The sequence below is a fragment of the Peromyscus californicus genome, unplaced genomic scaffold (genome assembly GCF_007827085.1).
Source record: "Peromyscus californicus insignis strain IS unplaced genomic scaffold, ASM782708v3 Scaffold_7__1_contigs__length_154581171, whole genome shotgun sequence".
Classification (NCBI taxonomy): Eukaryota; Metazoa; Chordata; class Mammalia; order Rodentia; family Cricetidae; genus Peromyscus; species Peromyscus californicus.
The window spans coordinates 69,877-92,404 of NW_026294595.1; the positions used below are offsets into that span (position 1 = coordinate 69,877).

Genomic DNA, 22,528 nt, shown 5'->3' on the forward strand with positions numbered 1-22,528 from the left:
TAAGAGCTAAAACCTTACCCTTCCTCCTGCGGTGGTCCTACCTCTCCGAACCAGAGCTACCCCTGTGTTAAAGTCTTTATATAGAGTTCCTGTCCTGCCTTCTCATTGGTTGTAAACCCAACCACATAACCGCCTCCTCACGGCCTGTCTGTATAGGCCTCCAGGTTTTCCATGATTGGTATTAAGATTAAAGGCATGTGTATCCAATAATGGCTGTATCCCTGAACACACAGAGACTTACCCAGCTCTGCCTACCAAGTGCTGGAATTACAAGTGTATGCTACCACTGCCCTGCTTTCCTATGGCTTGCTAATAGCTCTGACCCCCGGGCAACTTTATTTATTGACATACAAATAACATTTTAATACAAATAAAATATCACCATATTTCCCCTTTTCTATTTTAATAAAAAGGAAAAAAAAGAAAAAGCTTATAACTAATATAAGAAAAACTATATACAAAAGTACAATAACTATATACAATATATACAAGTAATAAATACCTAAACAATGTCTAATCCATTTGTATTTGACAAATTCAGAGAAAATAATTTCATTATCTATCCTATTTTGGTAAGTCCAAAATGTATCCTAATTAATCTTCAACTATAACTAACTAACCTTCAACTATAACTAACTAATCTTCAACTCCCTCAGAGACCCAAGAAGGAAATAATATTAGCTAACAAAAATAAAAACAGGAAGTGCATGCAAGCAACTTCCAAAAAATTTGTGAGTTGACAGAAACAGCCAGCTGTCTGGACAGTCACCTGAGGTTTCTCCGCAGTGCTGGGGCATCATCTTCAGCCTATAGGCTTAGCATATCTGACAGACTCATTTGTGAAGTAGGATGTACACAAGGTCAACAGTTCAACCTCGCATTGAGTGAGAGTAGTCCATGTACCAGAAACACCTGAATTCCACTAGTGTCATGTCATGATTCAGGATTTTAAATTCTGGAAATTGTTGATGGTTTTTTAATTCAGCTGTCCATTCTTCTTGGCTGTGTATATATGGCTTCATCTCAGCATCCCATTCTTCTCCATATCCCTCTATCAAATGCCAGTCTACTATTGAGAGGTGTGAGCTTAGTTATTCTTCAAGAATAACTGTTTCAGCTGCTGTTCCATTGCACATCAGAGGCCATCGGCCCACTGCCTGTTCAGCTGCCTTCGAAGAAAAGGGCACTGTACCTTTTCCGAATTGCGAAGGCCACTTCAGGGATGGTGCCATATTGTCCTGGCCTCTGAAGATGCCTTTTGATAAAGCCATAACCACACTTGTTTTGGCAAGAATCAGTAATCCTTTGTTTTATGTCCTGTCTGTCCATTTTGTCCTGTTGATTCGAGGATACTTTGTTGTCCAGTGGCTAACTTTTGCCACAATGAAAGTTAGCTCCATATGCAGTTTCTTCAATGCCCATATTTTCTCTGAAGTAGATTGGTACTGCCAGGAGCCGACATGTCTCATAGTCATAACAAAAAAGAAAAATTTTCTAAGTTATTAAAACATTTTAAATGCCATATTCTGTAGATCTCTGAAGGGTTTGAAGATAACCTGTCTATCTAAAATATATCTACTCAATCTTGAAAACATACCTAATATAACTACAAGTTCTATTATAATGTCTAACTACTAACTTTCATTTCTTTATATCCTAATAGTTGGTAATAACATTCAAGGATCAGAAAATTGCATTACATTGTTAGATGAACGGTACAATTAGAAAAATATATATACCATTTTCTAACAGTATCAATTTCAATATATATAATTTGTATACAATATAAAACAATCCAATCCAATGTAAAGTATTTACATTTTTCTTTTCTTTTTTTTTCTTAATAAGAACCTTAAATCTAATCTCCTTTGCTTAGCCTTTTTCCTAACCCTTGACAACAACTTGTAACCAACCCCCCTAATCAATGAAAATTATCCCAGACCCAAAACCCATTAAAAGACCAAAAAAACCAACCGCCCCATACCACCTCTTTGGGAATGTGGGCGTCGTATTCTTGAAATTGCTTCCTGCTGGGTATGGGCGAAGGTATCTTTATTCTGAAAGAAAAATTTTAGGTTAATTGTCAAATTCTAGGAAAGGTAAATATATCCTTCGTTATCCAGTCTGTGTATAATGCCAAAATTCAGGGTTTATCTCAAATCCTTATTCAAGTAGTCTTTGAGACTGGATCATCTCAGCTAGCTCTCTCAAAATTGCTCTGAGCACTTTGTAGTTCAAAGCTGATCTGTAGATGATGTTTGTCAGCTTAGTGATGTTGTTATTGTCCACGTGGAATTGTTGTTGTTGTGGGGCCCCATCTTCTTCCTGGAGACTTCAGTTGATGTTAGGCCTAACCGTGATTTCCTGCAAAAAACTGATAAGAGACTCGAACACAAAGACTATATATGCGACTTTTTAGAATTAGTTAGTACTCTATATGACCATTTATATCTTAACAAAGTTTAAAATGTATATATATCTATATATATTGATCTTGTAAATTTTGATATAAAATTCATACTTTAAGAAAAGGTTAAAGAATCAGAATAGAATCAAAGAGTTGAGATTCGTAATAGAATAGTCCCTTAATTAATGTGGCTTCTCTCCTGTCCCATAGCAGAAGATGGCTCTTTTCTTCTGGCATGATACAGGGAGTTTGCATTTTCCTTTTAACAACGTGCTTGAGTTTAAAGAAGGAGAGAGCCATTCTCCAACTCCAAAGTCAGCTTTAAATTTTAATTGAACTGGGACTATTAGAAGTTAAATAGTGTTAAATCTTTAAAGAAAAGCAGAAACAAACATTTAGGAAGACATAAAATTTTTTTTAGATAACATACCCATATGCCATTTCACTCTGTTTCTTAGGATAGATAATTTGTCCCTTTTCTTCAGTTGTCTCATTTGTCCAGTGTTCTTCAAATTCCTTAACCTTCATTCTCCTAAAAGACAAAAACAAAAACCTTTCCCCAAGGTTTTTTGGGGATGTTCCTTTTTGACAAGTTATCTGATTAAATGAAAAGGCATGTGTTACTGGTGTAAGTTAGTTTAAATTGGATGTTTACGATAGTTGATGAACTATCACCTCCTCTAATTAAGAGGTCTCTCTTGTTCAAATCGAACCTTTATCAATTTTGATGGTACCCACAGCTTATCTTCTCCTGTAGAAATAAAAGCAAAACCTCGTCCCCAATGTAACACATATCCTGGTTTCCATTCTGAGGTCAGCACATCCTTAAAGTATATAGGTTGATTTAATTCTGTAGTTTTTTTCTATTATTCAATGTCTCTCTGCAGCTGTTGTTCCTTTCTCATTGGCATTGAGAAAATTCAAAGTTAATAGAGCATTATGTAGTCTATTTCTGGGGGTTTTTGTTACTCCTTTTTGTTTATTTAGCATATCCTTTAGAGTTCTGTTTGATCTTTCTATAACTGCTTGACCTGTAGGATTATGTGGTATACCTGTAACATGGTTTATATTATAATAAGCAAAAAACTGTTTCATTTTAACAGAGACATAGGCTGGAGCATTATCAGTTTTGATTTGTGCAGGTATACCCATAATGGCCATAACTTCTAGCAAATGAGTGATTACAGAATCAGCTTTTTCAGAACTCAAAGCAGTTGCCCATTGAAATCCTGAATAAGTATCGATAGTGTGGTGTATATATTTCAGTTTTCCAAATTCTGCAAAGTGAAACACGTCCATCTGCCAGATTTCATTCCTCTGAGTACCCTTTGGGTTACATCCTGCTGGTAATGGTGTTTGATTGTAGAAGGAACAAGTAGGACATTTCTTTACTATTTCTTTGGCTTGCTGCCAGGTTATGGAAAAATCCTTTTTTAAACCTTTACTATTTACATGATGTTTTTTATGAAATTCTGAGGCCTCCAGCACATTTCCTATCAATAATTTTTTTTTTTTTTTTTTTTTTTTGGTTTTTCGAGACAGGGTTTCTCTGTGTAGCTTTGCGCCTGTCCTGGAACTCACTTGGTAGCCCAGGCTGGCCTCGAACTCACAGAGATCCGCCTGGCTCTGCCTCCCGAGTGCTGGGATTAAAGGCGTGCGCTACCACCGCCTGGCTCCTATCAATAATTTATCAAGCTCATCATTGCCTTGTGCTAGAGGGCCTGGCAGACCAGTATGGGATCGGATGTGAGTTATATATAAAGGATGACTCCTTTTTCTGATTGTATCTTGTAATTGAATAAATAATGAAGTTAATTCTGAAGCATCGTGGATAAATTCTGCAGTCTCAATATGTAATACCACTCTTTCAGCATACTGAGAGTCAGTTACTATGTTGAGAGGTTCTGAAAAATCCATTAATACCAACAGAATAGCATACAATTCTGATTTTTGAACTGAATTATAAGGACTTTGAACCACTTTACTTAAATTTTCTGATTTATAACCTGCCTTTCCTTGTTTGTTGGCATCTGTATAAAATGTACGAACTCCAGATATGGGTTTTTTCCTCACAATTCGAGGCAAGATCCAATCAGCTCTCTTTATAAGATCAATTCTATTGCTTTTGGGATATTTGCTGTTAATTTCTCCCAAAAAATTACTACAAGCTTTTTGCCAAGCTTCATTTTCTATCCATAATTTTTCAATGCCCTCCTTAGTTAAAGGTACGACAATTTCTGCTGGGTCTATTCCTGCTAATTGACGAAGTCTCAATTTTCCTTTCCAAATCAAGTCAGAGATTTTTTCCACATAAGTTTTTAATTTTTTATTTGGTTTATTTGGTAAAAATATCCATTCCAATATAATATCTTCCCTTTGCATTAATATTCCTGTTGGGGAATGCCTAGAAGGTAAAATAACCAAAATGCAATCCAGCTTTGGATCAATACGATCTACGTGCCCTTCATGTACTTTCTTTTCTACCAAGGCCAATTCTTTCTCAGCTTCAGGTGATAATTCTCTTGGACTATTTAAGTCCTTATCACCTTCTAAGGTTTTAAACAAATTATTCAGTTCATCATTTTTTACCCCAACAATAGTTTGTAGATGAGAAATGTCTCCAAATAATCTTTGAAAGTCATTAAGAGTCTGCAGTCGATCTCTCCTAATTTGCACTTTTTGAGGTCTAATTTTTTGAAGTTCTATTTTATATCCTAAATAATTAATAGAATCTCCTCTTTGTACCTTTTCTAAAGCAATTTGTAATCCCCAGCAAGGCAAAATTTTCTTTACTTTTTCAAACATTCTTTCTAAAGTATCTGTATTTGAATCAGCTAATAAAATGTCATCCATATAATGATAAATTATAGATTTAGGAAATTTTTTACGTACCACTTCTAATGGCTGTTTTACAAAATATTGGCACAAAGTTGGGCTATTCAACATTCCCTGTGGGAGAACCCTCCATTGAAATCTTTTAACCGGTTGAGAATTATTATAAGTAGGCACTGTGAAAGCAAATCTTTCTCTGTCTTTTTCTTGTAAGGGTATTGAAAAGAAACAGTCTTTTAAATCAATAACTATGAGAGGCCAGCCTTTTGGTAACAGAGTAGGTAAAGGAATTCCAGATTGTAAAGAGCCCATTGGCTGAATTACTTTGTTAATTGCTCTAAGGTCTGTTACCATTCTCCATTTACCAGATTTTTTTTATAACAAATACAGGAGAATTCCAAGGGCTGGTTGATTCTTCAATATGATGAGCATTTAACTGTTCTTCCACCAGCTCTTGTAAAGCCTGGAGTTTCTCTGTTGTTAAAGGCCATTGCTGAACCCATACAGGCTTGTCTGTTGACCATTTTAAAGGTAGAGCTGTTAATGTTTTTGGAAGATTATCAGTTGTTGTGCCCTGTTCTTGTATGACATGGATGGCTGGTGAGCACTCATTAGAATAATATCTTTTAATATTTCTCTCAGAAACATGTAATAATTTATGATTTGTTTCTGAGATTGGAGGGATATTAATCTGAGTATTCCATTGTTGTAACAAGTCTCGACCCCACAGGTTCATAGCTATGTTAGCCATATATGGTTTTAATTTTCCTTTCTGTCCTTCTGGACCTATACATTCAAGCCATCTTACACTTTGTTTCACTCTAGATAATGTCCCAATTCCTAAGAGTTGAATGTTTACCTCCTGAAGAGGCCAAGTTGGATGCCAAAATTCTGGTGCAATTATGGTAATATCAGCACCTGTGTCTACCAGACCAGACAACAAAACACCATTTATTTTTATTGTTAGTTTTGGTTTTTGTTCATTAATAGAAGTTTGCCAAAAAATTTTCTTTATGTTTTTTCCTGTATTTCCTATTTTCTCTGTTTCATCATCTCGACTAACATGATTTATTCCAATGGACATTTGGTTATTTAGTTGCTTTGAGTAGGGGTTTCCTCTACAACTGCAGGAAAGGTTTGAACTGGATTTACTGTGGGGGCCTGCCTGAGGCCCCTCTGGGAGTTTCCCGAAGCTCGAGGCAGAGGGTTGCCCTGCCTGTCCCTTGTTGATCTACATTCGTTGGTCCAGTGTGTTCCCTTACCACACCTTCTGCATACTCCAGAAGGAAGGGGCATTCTGTTGCCAGTGTTCCTTGAAGAAACATTATTTCTAGGAATGACCTGTTTACAATCCCTTTTCAAATGTCCTTGCTTTCCACATCCAAAACATCTAACATTGCTCAAACCTTTTGAAATTGCTTTTCCTACCCACATATCATCATTGTCATAAGCCTCTACATTAACTGTATCTCTAATCCAATCTTCCAAAGGTGCAGATCTTGCCTTTAACGGCCTGATTATTCTTTTGCATGCTGCATTTGCATTCTCAAAGGCTAAAGATTCAATTATTATCTGACTAGCCTGTGAATTCAGGACCATTTTTTGTACTGCTGAAGTCAATCTTTGTAAGAAATCTGTGAAAGATTCTTTGGGGCCCTGTATAACCTTTGTAAATGACTCAGTTTTTTTCCTGGTTCTTCAACTCTGTCCCATGCATTCAAAGCTGCCGTTCGACATAGAACTAGGGTTTGGACATCATATGAACATTGTGTTTGTACTGAAGCATATTGGCCTTCTCCAATAAGCTGATCCTGGCAGACTTGTATTCTGCTATCCCTCCATTGTCTTTCTATATTTTTAGCCTCATTAATGAACCACATTTTCCACTGGAGATTTTGTCCGGGTTCAAGAACAGCCTGTGCCAATTCCCGCCAGTCCTTTGGTAGAATCCTATTACAAGTTGACCAGGTGTTTAACATTTGCTTTACATATGGGGAGTGCATGCCATAAGATGCTATTGCCTCCTTAAATCTTCATAAGTCTAACATTTCAACTGGAACCCAAATATTTTGTTCATTCTCTTCATCAGGTAGCTGCTGTACGGCTACTGGATAAATTAAGGGTGATTGTGTGAAAACTGGCTTTCTTTCTGTAACCTTATGATCCAATTTTGAAACAACTTCACTATTTATTTCTTCTGTCTGAATTTGAATTTCTCTATAATTCATTTTTACCGGTTTAACAAGTTTTTCTAAGACTGTTATCCTGGCACTTAAGTTGACGATCTTTTTAAATAGTAAAATGAGGATAAGAAAAGTAATAAACTGAATAATTCGATCAATATTAATCTTTTCATATTCATAGTTGTTCCATTGTCAGAGTGCCTAAAATTTCAAACAAAGCCCAATTTTCTTCCAATGTACACATAAAGTCATTTTTTTTAATGTAGAAAAAAATTCTCTTTTAAATAGATATGTTAATTGACTTACCAAGTCTGGGTAGAACAGTAGAATCCCAGGGGTGTTCGAGGTGTGAATCCAGCGAGAGAGAGAGAGAGAGAGAGAAAGAGAGAGAGAGAGAGAGAGAGAGAGAGAGAGAGAGAGAGAGAGAGAGAAAAAGCTTAGCCGCTTGGGCCGAGTCAAGCCTTGGCTTTACAGGCAGAGGCCCTGTTCAGCAAGGCAGGCCTGAGTTGTTTGTAGCAGTTGCAAGTAGCTCCAGCTGCGGGTCAGTCAGGCCTGGGCCCAAGCTAGGCAGCTGGACCGCCCAGGACAGAAACCAGACCTGCCGCCAAGCCAAGCCAAGCGGTTTTTAATGAATTCTTGTCACGTTGGGCGCCAAATGTAGATGTATCCAACCTTCTTATTAAATAAGAAACACAGAACCAATGCAAAGAAGAAAGCCAAGAGGTCAGAGCTAAGAGCTAAAACCTTACCCTTCCTCCTGCGGTGGTCCTACCTCTCCGAACCAGAGCTACCCCTGTGTTAAAGTCTTTATATAGGCCGGGCAGTGGTGGCGCACGCCTTTAATCCCAGCACTCGGGAGGCAGAGCCAGGTGGATCTCTGTGAGTTCGAGGCCAGCCTGGGCTACCAAGTGAGTCCCAGGAAAGGCGCAAAGCTACACAGAGAAACCCTGTCTCGAAAAAAACAAAAAAAAAAAAAAAAAAAAAAGAAAACAATAAAGTCTTTATATAGAGTTCCTGTCCTGCCTTCTCATTGGTTGTAAACCCAACCACATGACCGCCTCCTCACGGCCTGTCTGTATAGGCCTCCAGGTTTTCCATGATTGGTATTAAGATTAAAGGCATGTGTATCCAATAATGGCTGTATCCCTGAACACACAGAGACTTACCCAGCTCTGCCTACCAAGTGCTGGAATTACAAGTGTATGCTACCACTGCCCTGCTTTCCTATGGCTTGCTAATAGCTCTGACCCCCGGGCAACTTTATTTATTAACATACAAATAACATTTTAATACAAATAAAATATCACCATATTCATTCTCCTAAAAGACAAAAACAAAAACCTTTCCCCAAGACTAATTTTGGGGAGGTTCCCTTTCAGTAAGTTATTATCTGATTAAATGAAAAGGCATGTGTTACTGATATAAGTTAGTTTAAATTGGATGGTCATGCTGGTTGATAAACTATCACCTCTTCTAATTAAGAGGTCTCTCTTGTTCAAATCAAACCTTTATCAATTTTGATGGTATCCACAGCTTATCTTCTCCTATAGAAACAAAAGCAAAACCTCGTCCCCAATGTAACACATATCCTGGTTTCCATTCTGAGGTCAGCACATCCTTAAAGTATATAGGTTGATTTAATTCTGTAGTTTTTTCTATTATCCAATGTCTCTCTGCAGCTGTTGTTCCTTTCTCATTAGCATTGAGAAAATTCAAAGTTAATAGAGCATTATGCAGTCTATTTCTGGGGGGTTTTTGTTACCCCTTTCTGTTTATTTAGCATACCCTTTAGAGTTCTGTTTGATCTTTCTATAACTGCTTGGCCTGTAGGATTATGTGGTATACCTGTAATATGGTTTATATTGTAATAAGAAAAAAAACTGTTTCATTTTAACAGAGACATAGGCTGGAGCATTGTCAGTTTTGATTTGTGCAGGTATACCCATGATGGCCATAACTTCTAGCAAATGAGTGATTACAGAATCAGCTTTTTCAGAACTCAAAGCAATTACCCATTGAAATCCTGAATAAGTACCAATCGTATGTTGTACATATTTCAATTTTCCAAATTCTGCAAAGTGAAACACATCCATCTGCCAGATTTCATTCCTCTTAGTACCCTTTGGGTTACATCCTGCTGGTGATGGCATTTGATTGTAAAAGGAACAAGTAGGACATTTCCTTACAATTTCCTTGGCTTGTTGCCAGGTTATTGAAAAATCCCTTTTTAAACCTTTACTATTGACATGATGTTTTTTATGGAATTCTGAGGCCTTCAGCACATTTCCTATCAATAATTTATCAATCTCATCATCACCTTGTGCTAGAGGGCCTAGCAGACCAGTATGCGATTGGATGTGAGTTATATATAAAGGATGACTCCTTTTCCTGATTGTATCTTGTAACTGAATAAATAGTGAAGTTAATTCTGAAGCATCAGGGATAAATTCTGCAGTCTCAATATGTAATACCACTCTTTCAGCATACTGAGAGTCAGTTACTATGTTGAGAGGTTCTGAAAAATCCATTAATACCAACAGAATAGCATACAATTCTGATTTTTGAACTGAATTATAAGGACTTTGAACCACTTTACTTAAATTTCCTGATTTGTAACCTGCCTTTCCTTGTTTGTTGGCATCTGTATAAAATGTATGATCTCCAGATATGGGTTTTTCCCGTACAATTCGAGGCAAAATCCAATCAGCTCTCTTTATAAGATCAATTCTATTGCTTTTGGGATATTTGCTGTTAATTTCTCCCAAAAAATTACTACAAGCTTTTTGCTAAGGTTCACTTTCTGTCCATAATTTTTCAATATCCTCCTTAGTTAAAGGTATGACACTTTCTGCTGGATCTATTCCTGCTAATTGACGAAGTCTCAATTTTCCTTTCAAAATTAAGTCAAAGATTTTTTCCACATAAGTTTTTAATTTTTAATTCGGTTTATTTGGTAGAAATATCCATTCCAATATAATATCTTCCCTCTGTATTAATATTCCTGTTGGAGAATGCCTAGAAGGTAAAATAACCAAAATGCAATCCAGCTTTGGATCAATACAATCTATGTGCCCTTCATGTACTTTCTTTTCTACCAAGGCCAATTCTTTCTCAGCTTCAGGTGATAATTCTCTTGGACTATTTATGTCCTTTTCACCTTCTAAGGTTTTGAACAAATTATTCAGTTGATCATTTTTTACCCCAACAATAGTTTGTAGATGAGAAATGTCTCCAAATAATCTTTGAAAGTCATTAAGAGTCTGCAGTCGATCTCTCCTAAATTGCACCTTTTGGGGTCTAATTTTTTGTAGTTCTATTTTATATCCTAAGTAATTAATAGAATCTCCTCTTTGTATCTTTTCAGGAGCAATTTGTAATCCCCAGCAAGGCAAAATTTTCTTTACTTCTTCAAACATTCTTTCTAAAGTATCTGCATTTGAGTCAGCTAGTAAAATATCATCTATATAATGATAAATTATAGATTTAGGAAATTTTTTACATATCACTTCTAATGGCTGTTGTACAAAATATTGGCACAGGGTTGGGCTATTCAATATTCCTTGTGGGAGGACCCTCCATTGAAATCTTTTAACCGGTTGAGAATTATTGTAAGTAGGCATTGTGAAAGCACATCTTTCTCTGTCTTTTTCTTGTAAGGGTATTGAAAAGAAACAGTCTTTTAAATCAATAACTATGAGAGGCCATCCTTTTGGTAACAGAGTAGGCAAAGGAATCCCAGATTTTAGAGAGCCCATTGGCTGAATTACTTTGTTAATTGCTCTAAGGTCTGTTATCATTCTCCATTTACCAGATTTCTTTTTAATGACAAATGAAGGAGAATTCCAATGGCTGGTTGATTTTCAATATGATGAGCATTTAACTGTTCTTCTACAAGCTCTTCTAAAACCTGGAGTTTCTCTGTTGTTAAAGGCCATACAGGCTTGTCTGTTAACCATTTTAAAGGTAGAGCTCTTGGTGTCTTTGGAAGATCATCAGTTGTTGTGCCCTGTTCTTGTGTAATATGGATGGCTGGTGACCACTCATTAGAATAATACCTTCTAATATTTCTCTCAGAAACATGTGCTAGTTTATGATTTGTTTCTGAGTTTGGAGGGATGTTAATCTGAGTATTCCATTGTTGCAACAGGTCTCGACCCCACAGGTTCATAGCTATGTTAGCCACATATGGTTTTAATTTTCCTCTCTGTCCTTCTGGACCTATACATTTGAGCCATCTTGCACTCTGTTTCACTTGAGATAATGTTCCATTTCCTAACAGTTGAATGTTTACCTCCTGAAGAGGCCAAGTTGGATGCCAAAATTCTGGTGCAATTATGGTAACGTCAGCACCTGTGTCTACCAAACCAGACAACAAAACACCATGTATTTTTATTGTTAATTTTGGTCTTTGTTCATTTATAGAAGTTTGCCAAAAATTTTTCTTTATGGTTTCTCCTGAATTTTCTGTTCTCTCTGTCTCAGTTGTTTTATTACCCCAAGTAGCCTGGCATTTGGTTATTTAATTTCCTCTATGACTGCAGGAAAGGTCTGAACTGGATTTGCTGTGGGGGCCTGCCTGAGGACCCTCTGGGAGTTTCCCAAAGATCAAGGCAAAGTATTACCTTGCTTGTCCCTTGTTGATCTACATTCATTGGTCCAGTGTTTTCCCTTACCACACCTTCTGCATACTCCAGAAGGAAGGGGCATTCTGTTGCCATTGTTCCTTGAAGAAACATTGTTTCTAGGAATGACCTGTTTACAGTCCCTTTTCAAATGTCCTTGCTTTCCACATCCAAAACATCTGACATTTCTCAAACCTCTTGAAATTGCTTCTCCTATCCACATATCATCATGGTCATGAGCCTCAACATTAAACGTATCTCTAATCCAATCTTCCAAGGGTGCAGATCTTGCCTTTAATGGCCTGATTATTCTCTTGCATGCTGTTTTTGTGTTCTCAAAAGCCAAAGATTCGATGATTATCTTGCTAGCTTCTGAATTCGGGACCATTCTATTTACTGCTGAAGTCAGTCTTTGTAAGAAATCTGTGAAGGATTCTTTTGGGCCCTGCATAACCTTTGTAAATGACTCAGTTTTCTTTCCTGGTTCCTCAACTGTGTCCCATGCATTCTAGGCTGCCATTCGACATAGAACTAGGGTTTGGATATTATATAAGCATTGTGTTTGTATTATATCATATTGGCCTTCTCCAACAAGCTGATCCTAGGAGATTTGTATACCTTTAGCCCTCCATTGATTTTCTATGTTTTTAGCTTCCTCTTTGAACCACACTTTCTACTGTAGCTGTGCCCCAGGTTCCAGAACAGCATTTACCAGCTCTTGCCAGTCCTGTGGTATAATCTTATTATAAGGTGACCAGGAGTTTAACATTTGCTTTACATATGGAGAATGCATGCCATAAGATACTATTGCCTCCTTAAACCTTCGTAAATCTAACATTTCAACTGGAGTCCAAATATTTTGTGCATTCACTTGACCAGGTAGCTGCTGTACGGTTACCGGATAAATTAAGGGTGATTGTGTGAAAACAGGCTTTCTTTCTGTAACCTTATCATCCAATCCTGAAACAATTTCACTGTTAATTTCTTCTGTCTGAATCTGAATTTCTCTATAATTCATTTTAACGGGTTTAACAGGTTTTTCCAAAACTTTTATCCTGGCACTTAAATTGACTATCTTTTTAAACAGTAAACTAAGGATAAGGAAAGTAATAATGTGCATATTTCCATCAACATTAATCTTCTCATATAGTTGTTCCATTTTCAGACTGCCTAAAATGTTATCAAACAAAGACCAATTTTCTTCCAATGTACCCATAAAACCCATTTTTTTTAATATGGAAAAAATTTTCTCTTTTAAATAGTTTTTTCCTTTAAAATATCTGATATCTTAATTGACTTACCAAGTCTGCATAGAACAGTAGAAATCCGAGGGAATTTCAAAACAGCTACCTAGCATCTGAGGTGGGAATGGCTAAAAGCTTAAATCCAGCCACGTGTTACCACTTGGGCCGAGTCGAGCCTGGGCTCTAGCCTCCTTAAGCTCCAACCACATGCCTTGGCGTTTCCGTGTAGCTATTGCAATTACAGTCAAGTGTAGCTGACCGGTAGCTCTGGCAGGCCTGAGTTGTTCCTAGCACCAGCTTTAAGCAAGTAGCTCCAGCTGTGGGTAACTGCTTGTAGCTACGGTCGGTCGGGCCTGGGGCCTAGGCTGCACTAGGCCCGAGCTCGGGAGCCAGGCCCACCCAGGCGGGAAACCAGACCCACTGCCAAACCAAACAGTTTTTAATGAATCCTTGCCACGTGGGTGCCAAATGTAGAGATAACAGTCTCTTTTTAAATAAGAAATACAGAGCCAAATGCAGAGTTAATAGCCCAAGAGGTCAGAGCAAGACCCAAGAGCTAGAAACCTTACCCTTCACTGCCGCTGCTGTCCTTCCCCTCAGCAAGAGACCTACTTCCTGTGTGTCTGTCCTTTTTATTGACTTTCTGTTCTGCCTTCTCATTGGTTGTAAACCCAACCACATGACCTCCTCATCACTGCCTGTCTGTACAGACCTCCAGGTCTTCTATGGTTGGTATTGAGAGTAAAGGAGTATGTCTCCATGCTGGCTGTATCCTTGAACACACAGAGATCCGCCTAGCTCTGCCTCCCAAGTGCTGGGATTAAAGGCCTGTGCCACCACTGCCTAGCTTCTACTATGGCTTGCTATTAGCTCTGACCCCCAGGCAACTTTATTTATTAACATACAAATAAAATCACATTTCAGTACAAATAAAATATCACCATAAAACATTTTGACTTGATTGTTATTAGTTCCAATATTTTCACCAAAACTGTTACTATTCAAAGGAGTCAAGAACATAGATGTTCTTTCATGAAACATATCCTTCATCAGCTTACTTTGAGAAAAAGCATTTTCAGGACTTAGTATTTTCACTTCATTAGCTTTAACTCCTGATGTTATCATTATTAGCAGCTGTGATATTTAGCATTTATTTCTTATAAGGAACTTTCAGGTGAAGCAACTCTTTTTTTTTTTTTTTTTTTTTTTTTTTTTTTTTTTTTTTTTTTTTTTTTGGTTTTTCGAGGCAGGGTTTCTCTGTGTAGCTTTGCGCCTTTTCCTGGAACTCACTTGGTAGCCCAGGCTGGCCTCGAACTCACAGAGATCCGCCTGGCTCTGCCTCCCGAGTGCTGGGATTAAAGGCGTGCGCCACCACCGCCCGGCACAACTCTTTTTTTTTAAGACAGCTTTTCTGAAGTTTGTTTCCAGTCTATAAAGCAGTCATTTCTTTTTAAATGCCTGTTTCCTTGTCTCCTTATTAGCTTTGCAAAGTAATCATTCATTGCTGGCTGTTTGTTCAAAAGGCAAAGAACTTCTTTATTTTCCCATAAGTTTCTTCATATCTAAAACCATGTTCAGTTTATGGACTGCTTTCTCTTGCCTTCTTAAGGATTTTAAAGTGGCTTGTTTGCTTTTGTCATCCAACTACCATAAAAACTTTGCACAGCTATTAGGGTAAATAAGGCATTTTACCAATGGAGCCCCAAACCATGAAGCTCCTAGTTCTCTATCCTTTCAATTTTTCATTGGAACTGACATTTAACAAACTCTTAGACCATTTTCCTCCTTATTCTTTTAAAAGCTGTATTTTAAGTTTACCATGAACATATTTTCAAGCTGACAAAAGTGTTTCAGGGTAATTTTGCCATCTTTAGTGGAAAAACTACCTTTCCGCAAATGCATTTCCCTTATATCAGTTCCTTTTTGCAAGCTAGCTTTCGGACCTCATTTCCCATAGTTCTTTTTGGATCTGAGAGTCAACTGGTTCTCTTTTACCAGACTTGCTTACAAATTCTTGCCCAGGAGGTTTGAACCAAGTTTTTTGCTTTTGCTACAGGAGATATGAACAAGCATTTTACATTTTCAGCTATGGGACATTGGGAGATTTCTGTTCTCTCCTCAGCTGGCTTCCACAAGTGTTTCTATTTCATTTGACACTGGCCTCGGATCAGAACCGCGCCTGCCTCATTAGCCGGCATTGAGGCTGGCATTCCTGATAGCAGCTTTCCTCGGGGCTTGTGTTTGCCTTAGCCAGTCAGTGAAAAACATTTACAACAGAGCTTTTCCATAGCTCCTTCAGAGATTTTTCTCCCACTGATCTTTATCTCATTTTGCTTGTTCTTTCCCTACCCCACTCCCCAGATGCAGAGCTTCAGATATCTTGGGCTGCTCTGTTCCTCTACTAGCTGCCTTTGGAGATAGGGGTTTTCTTTTCCCCCCAAATCTGCCTCAAATTCTAGCAGCTTTTTCAGGTCATGCATTTTCTGGGGAGGATTATGTCCCTTCTCTGTTTCTTCAGAGTCTTTCTTCCAGACAGTTCCCAGTTTGGTCTCAATTTATCCCCTCTGCCCCAGAAACATTTCCCAATGCCACAGTGACAGTGTTTTTGTTGTTGTTGTTGTTGTTGTTGTTGTTTGGTTTTGTTGTTGTTGTTTTTGCTTCTGAAGGTAGGGGCTTTAGTCCGTTTCTGTTTTCGGGGGCCTTGTGAGGTTTGTGTTCATAAATCAAGCTTAGCAAGGGAGGTTTTTGCTATCTCTAAGCTCGCATTAGGACAGGTGTTTTTCCCTGGGGCCTTTCACCTGACCCAGTCCCTCAGTGGGTTGCATTTGTTTGTCTGTGTGCTCTAGGACAGAGGTTATGCCAGAGGCATAGGGCTACACTCCCTCATCTCACCAAGAGTCAGTTGAAACTAAGCTTTTCTCAAAGAGATGCTTTCTCTGACAGAGAAGAAAGCTTTACTCCTGGATAGTTCTCCATTTGGCCCTGGCTGGGCTCTTTCCCCAGACAGTGTTCTGGCTCAGCAGCACAACTGCTCAGACACAGTTCAGCTTTACTGTTTTCCCAGAAATGTCCTTACTCTGATAGGAAAGCTTTTTCTCAGATTTCTTTTTGCAGCTGTCAACCTATCAACCTGGGACTTGTAGGAAAGCCTGCAACTATGTTGTTACCACCAGCTTTAGCTTTGTTTGTTCATTAGCAATCTTCCCCTGGGTCCTGCACCTTCCTGCTTCAGCTCTGTGCTCCAGGAAGTTTGCAACTGCAGGAGCCCTAGTATCCCCAAAATTCACTCTAACTCAGCTGGCCAGTTGTCTCTGGGTTTTGGGTCAGAATTGAGGATACAATGCTAACAGAGTTTGCATTGCTTCAGGGGATCTTTGTGTTAGGGCAATTAGGAGCACCTTTTCATTGACACTTAAACAAAACCCTTGATGCCTCAACTCAGCTGCAACCGAAAAGCTTGACTTTTTTGCTTTTCCCAGTAAACAGTTTCCTGCCCTATTGGGCTCTTTGTGGCTCTTCACCCTTACTATCCGAAGCGTTTCCCTGAGAGGACTTTGATCCACTGTCTTTTAGTAGCTTGAAGAGACAGACCTTAGAAGAGAGGTTTTTGGGACTCCATCCCTGCCTCCTGTATTGCAGGAAGGATTTTTAAAGCTTGAAAGACAGAACTTAGAGAGGTTTTGCTGTCTTAAGAGGTTTGTTGTTTTCCCTTAGAGCTAATCACAGGTGATTCCCATTCTAATTTTTGTCCTTATGAGAAAGTTAAAGGCTTTAGTTTTTAAGTTTGAGAGCTTTTGAGAAAGAATAAGGCTTTTTAGAGAGATTTTCCCAAGTTTTCCAAGAAAAGCTTTATAGTTTAAGAGAAAGATTTTTTTTTTCCAAGAGAGAAAGACCTTTTCCCAAAACTTCTGAACTTTAAACTTTTTGGCTTCTTATACACACACCCCATTTTTGCCTCAGGGAGAAATCACTTTCTCCTGCCACTTGGACTTAGTATTTCAGCTGTCCTCAGGCCAAAAGCTTCCATAGGAAACTTTTTTCTTCCTGATAAGCTCAGAAAAGAGCTTTTTTACTACCCATAAAGCTCAAGGATATTTTTTCCCCAATTTGCATTCATAGCCCCCAAAGTCAGAAAATTGAGTTTTTCCGTCTAGCTGCTTTTAGTTATCTTAATTTTTTTCTACATGATCTTACATTTCTAAGTTTTTACTACACTATATTACTACACTATACCTTATACTTATTTTTCAGATAGAAATTGAGAAAGAGATAGAAGATAGAACATTTTGACAGAAGAGAATTTTGCGCTGCAGCATCGGACATCCTTCCAGTCCATTTTTCCTTTTCTCTCGAGGATAAAACTCCTGCCCCTTAATATATATATATATAACATATATCCCATAACACTAGGCATGCCCCTTTTTCTACTGGCATGGCTGACTCAGTACTTTTGTCAAAAGCTCTAAAATAAAACTATTATTTTCCTTTATCTTTAGTCCCTATTACTTTGTCTTTAGTTCCCACCCCCCTTTTCTTTTTTTTTTTTTTTGTCCCTGTTTATGGCGCCATTCTGCAGGGTGTTTACCCACCAACCCCACAGCTCTCCAGAGTTTTCTTGAGTGCAGCAGCAGGAAATATTAGATAGAAGGATTTAGAGTGTGGAGATAAACAGATAGAAAATAAAGAATAGCCTCGAGAGGACCTGGAAGCTGTTCCAAAGAGCCCTGACTGTCTCTGCCCCAGGGTATTTATAGAGACGCCAAGGGGTGGAGCAAAAGACCTCCCCCCAGCACAGCCAAGTGCAGACCATCTCAGACACCTGCACTCAGGCCTGTGATCCCAATCATACTCTCTATGCAGACCTGCTGGGTAAAGCCACGAGGAACCTGAAAACAGGCTCCCACAGGTAGCCTAATTACCTACAAGTATATCTATACTTAGTTGCTGCTCAATATACAGTTGTCAAATGAACCAGTGTTAAAGCTACATTGGTGTCAAGAACTGTTTTTGGTGTTTTGTTTTGTTTTTGATTTTTCAAGGCAGGGTTTCTGTGCCTTTGGTGCCTGTTTTGGATCTCGCTCTGTAGACCAGACTGGCCTAGAACTTACAGAGATCCGCCTGGCTCTGCCTCCCAAGTGCTGGGATTAAAGGAGTGTGCCACCACCACCTGGCCAAGAACTGTTCTTGACACTGGGATACGACAAAAACCAAATAAAGTGAAAACAACAACAAAACTCTTCCTGCTCCCTCGTGGGGCTCATATGTTTAATTAAGTCAGTAGCCTTCCAGTCTAGGCTCCACCTTTTTTATTTCCTTTGATATTTGGGGCAAGTAACACGTGCAAGCTTTGCACTCCTGTCAGTCTTACAAGAATTAAAGAGGGAAAAAAGCGCGCCAGTATTTGTACAGAATTTAGCATAAATGCTTTAATTTTTTTTCCTTTTCTTCCAAGATGGAGAATTGGGGGTGTGAAATCTGTTTCACACGTCTAGGCCAGGTCTAACTTTAACTGAAGATGCTGACAGGGTGCTTTACTGGGTAGGGATGAGAGGCAGGGAATACCTAGTCTTCGTAATCTTCCCTTGGAAAAGCTTCATCTGGTTTCCTGGAGGTGAAGAGTAGGAGAGCAGGAGCATTCCGTTTCACTAAAACTACAAATCCCAGCACTCCCCGCGGCAGACAGCTACGAGTCCCAGCAGGTTTCGTCAACAGGACCCCGGGGTTCTCTTAGAGACCCGGAGTTCCGCCTGAGAGGGCGCGGGGCGTGTCGCGGCCCGGAAAGAAGCGAGTTAGGCTTCGACGTCGCTGCGCAGACGCCACTCACGGGTCGGACGTGACGTAAGGAGAGTTCCGGCTTCGGCCACCGCCGCTGCCTCCGGCACTACAGCTGCTGCCGCTGCCGTCGTCGCGTCTCGTTCTTCCTAAAATGGCGCCGCTAGATCTGGACAAGTATGTGGAGATAGCGCGGCAGTGCAAGTACCTTCCCGAGAACGACCTGAAGGTGAGCCCGGCCGGAGGCTGTCCTGTTTGCGAGGCAGGCCCCTTCCGGCTGTGGGGCGCCCGCCAGCCTGCCCTCCTCCCTCGGCCGGATCCCTACCGGGCACCGGGTCCTGGCGCGGCGGAGGGGCTCCGCGGTGTAAGGCGACCGGGTCCGACGCGGCGAGACGCCGAGAACCAGGGCAGCCCGAGTTCCCCGAATGCTGGAGCGGCTCCCTGAGGGGAGATCCCGGGGATGTGCGACCCCCTGGCTCCCTGAGGACTCCGAGCTCTAGCAGCTTTGCTCAAAGACTCACTCTTACACGCTGGGTTTCCCGGAGACGGAGCCCGGCCGAGCCCCAGCGGGCAGTGCTCTCGGCATGGGGTCCTCCCAGCAGAGGTGACAGGAGCTGCTGTCTGCTCCAGGGACGCGGATGGCCGCAGTGTGTTTTAAGTCCCTGAGAGGTGGGAAGCCGGTGGGCGGGATCGGTGTGACAGTACTAGGAGTGTGTCAAGTGGCCTCTGCTTCACCACTCCCCTAAATTGCGTCTTAGGAGTGTTAGCGTTCTTCTGATGATTCGGATGTGGATCCCATTTCTTAGTACATTGTTGAGCTATTTAAGTGAACAAGCGATCGCTTATCAAGAAGTTCAAATCCTTTTATGATCTCTGAGCTATTCCTGTATAACCCAAAGTGTCGTTTTCTTGGTTTTCCAAGGAGGTCTCAGTTCAAGTTAAGAGTGTTAAAGGAATGAATGTAAAGGAAGCAAGCCGTTGGTGTACCAGTGTTTTTAAACGTAGTTTGCTTCTGCTGTAGCTAGTACTTAGGTCCCCGTTGGTGTTTATCCGATGGTTGCTAATGAAGTTTTATTCTATTAACTTTGATTTGCTGTGTCGTAATTGCATAAACCCTCCATCATTTGAATTATTTTATGCTGTTTTTTATAATTTTAAGTCAGGGGCTTAAAACAATTTTTTCAAGAAAAAATTATCTTTTTGTTAATGAATTATATTTCTCCTAGGCAAGGTTTTGCTCAGTGTGTGTTTTCCTGTCTCATTTGGTACATGAAGTTGATCAATCAAGAAGTATGCAAAAATGTTTAAGACCACATGTGCTGTTTGTAAGAAAGTACCTAACTTGTACTTATATATTGATGTTATGTGTTACATGGTTGGTATTCATGTTCAGCCACTTGCATCTTTCAGTCATTTGTCTTTTCTTTCTGCTTGGTAATTTTTTTTGTTTTGTTTTCTTTCTGAGATAGGATTTTAAGATAGAGAGATATCTCAATGGTTAAGAGCACCACTGGCTGCTCTTTAGAGGACCTGGAAATTCTATTCCCAGCAAGGACATGGCGGTTTGTAACCTTCAGTAACTCCATTTCAAGGGATGTGATGCCCTCTTCTGGCTTCTACAGGCACCAGGCACACCTGTTTCATAAACATACATGCAGGCAAAAGTCATACACATAAAATAAAAATAAATCTTAAAAACAAAAGCTCATGGTGGCCTCCAACCCACTATGTACCTGAGGGTGACCTTGAATTCCTGATCTTCTTGCTTCCCTTCCCAAATGCTGCAACCTAAACTACCATGGCTGGCTGCTCTGTTCTTTTTCTTTCCTTTTTAAAAAAAAATAAATAAATAAATAAAATTTATTTTTAATTAGTGTTTGTGGACGAGGGGAAGAGTATGTGCACATGTTGCCTTTGGAGATCAGAGGCATCAGGTCACCCTGGAGCTGGAGTTACAGGCAATTGTGAGCCACCAGATATGAGTGAGGGAAACTGAACTCTGGTCCTCTGTACAATCTTAAGTGCTGAGCTGTCTCAAAAGTTCTTAGTGCTTTGCAGACACACATACATACACACACACACACACACACACACACACACACACACACACACACACACGATATTATATAGCCCAAGCTTGCCTTGAACTCCTGGTTCTGCTTCTACCTTAATAGTGGTTTACTTTATTTTATTGTAGTGTGAGGATTGAAAAGATTTATTTGTTATTTTTATTTATGTATTTGTATGTGTACCTGTGTGAATTTATGTGCACCATGTGTGTGCTGGTGCTAGAAATCAAACCTGAGTCTTCTGCAAGAGAAGTAAGCTCTTTTAATGGCTGAGCCATTTCCCCTATTGTGTGATTTATTTTTTTGTTTGTTTTGTTTATCAAGACAGGGTTTCTCTGTGTAGCCCTAACTGGCCTGGAACTCATTATAGACCAGACTGGCCTTGAACTCAGAGATTCACCATGTGTCTCTATAGGGGTATGTGCAGACACACTCAGAGGCCAGAGGCATTAGATCTCTGTGGAGCTGTAGTTACAGGCAGCTGTAAGCATCCTGACATGGGTGCTGGGAATAGAACACAGGTCCTCTACAAAAGTAGTATGTGCTCTTAACCACTTCATCATTTCTCCAGCCCCACATGTATCTGTTTCTCACTAGACTTCCACACACTTCCCCTAAGTTTTTTCTTAACTACCAGAAAGAAAAATTTCTAAATTTTCTGTATATCTGTAGAATTCACCCCCGCCCCCTTTCCTGGAAACAGTTTTATCATATTGATTTGCTTGTGCTTCCGGTCTCTGGTATATTTTTTGTTTGCTTGGTTGCTTATTTGTTGAGGTTTTACCCTGTAGTCCAGTCTTGACTGGAACTCAACTATGTAGCCCAGCCTAACCCTGAGCTAGCTGCAGTTGCAATCTTCCTGCCTCATTCGCCTGAGTGTTGGAATTACAAAGGTGTGCCAGCATTCCTGACTATCTAGTGTTTATGAAATTCAGTTTTAGTCATTCTTGGTGGCAGATGTGTTTAATCCCAGCATTCAAAAAGAAGAGGCAAGTGGATCTCTGTGAGTTTCAGGCCAGCCTGGTCTACATAGTGAGTTCCAGACCAATCAGGGCTGCACAGTGAAATTCTATCTCATAGATAGATAGATAGATAGATAGATAGATAGACAGACAGACAGACAGACAGACAGATAGATAGATAGATAGATAAAAGAAATTTTGTATTCCTTGGCATAAAGTACAAACTAAAAATAGGTAAGCCAAGGAAATAGTCTAGGAGAGTTTATGTTATGTGTATGAATGTTTTGTCTGATGTATGTATCTGTATCATGTGAATACCTGGTGTCTGAGGGAGTTAGAAGAGGGCTTCTAGAATTAGAGTTTCTGGGTGGTTGCAAGCCACCATGTGGGTGCTTGGAATTGAACCTAGGTCCTCTGCAAGAGCAACAAGTGCTCCT

General features: G+C 39.6%; 1 protein-coding gene across 1 annotated transcript in view; it reads left to right on the top strand.

Annotated features, from left to right (window-relative positions):
* The first annotated feature begins 18,734 nt into the window (after positions 1 to 18,734).
* Positions 18,735 to 22,528, top strand: part of Ppp6c (protein phosphatase 6 catalytic subunit) — a 33,862-nt gene continuing 30,068 nt past the window's right edge. Inside the window, exon 1 of the mRNA XM_052724109.1 lies at positions 18,735 to 19,289. Within this exon, the coding sequence (XP_052580069.1) occupies positions 19,215 to 19,289 (75 nt within the window). The 5' untranslated portion in view covers positions 18,735 to 19,214. The remainder of the gene's footprint in view (positions 19,290 to 22,528) is intronic.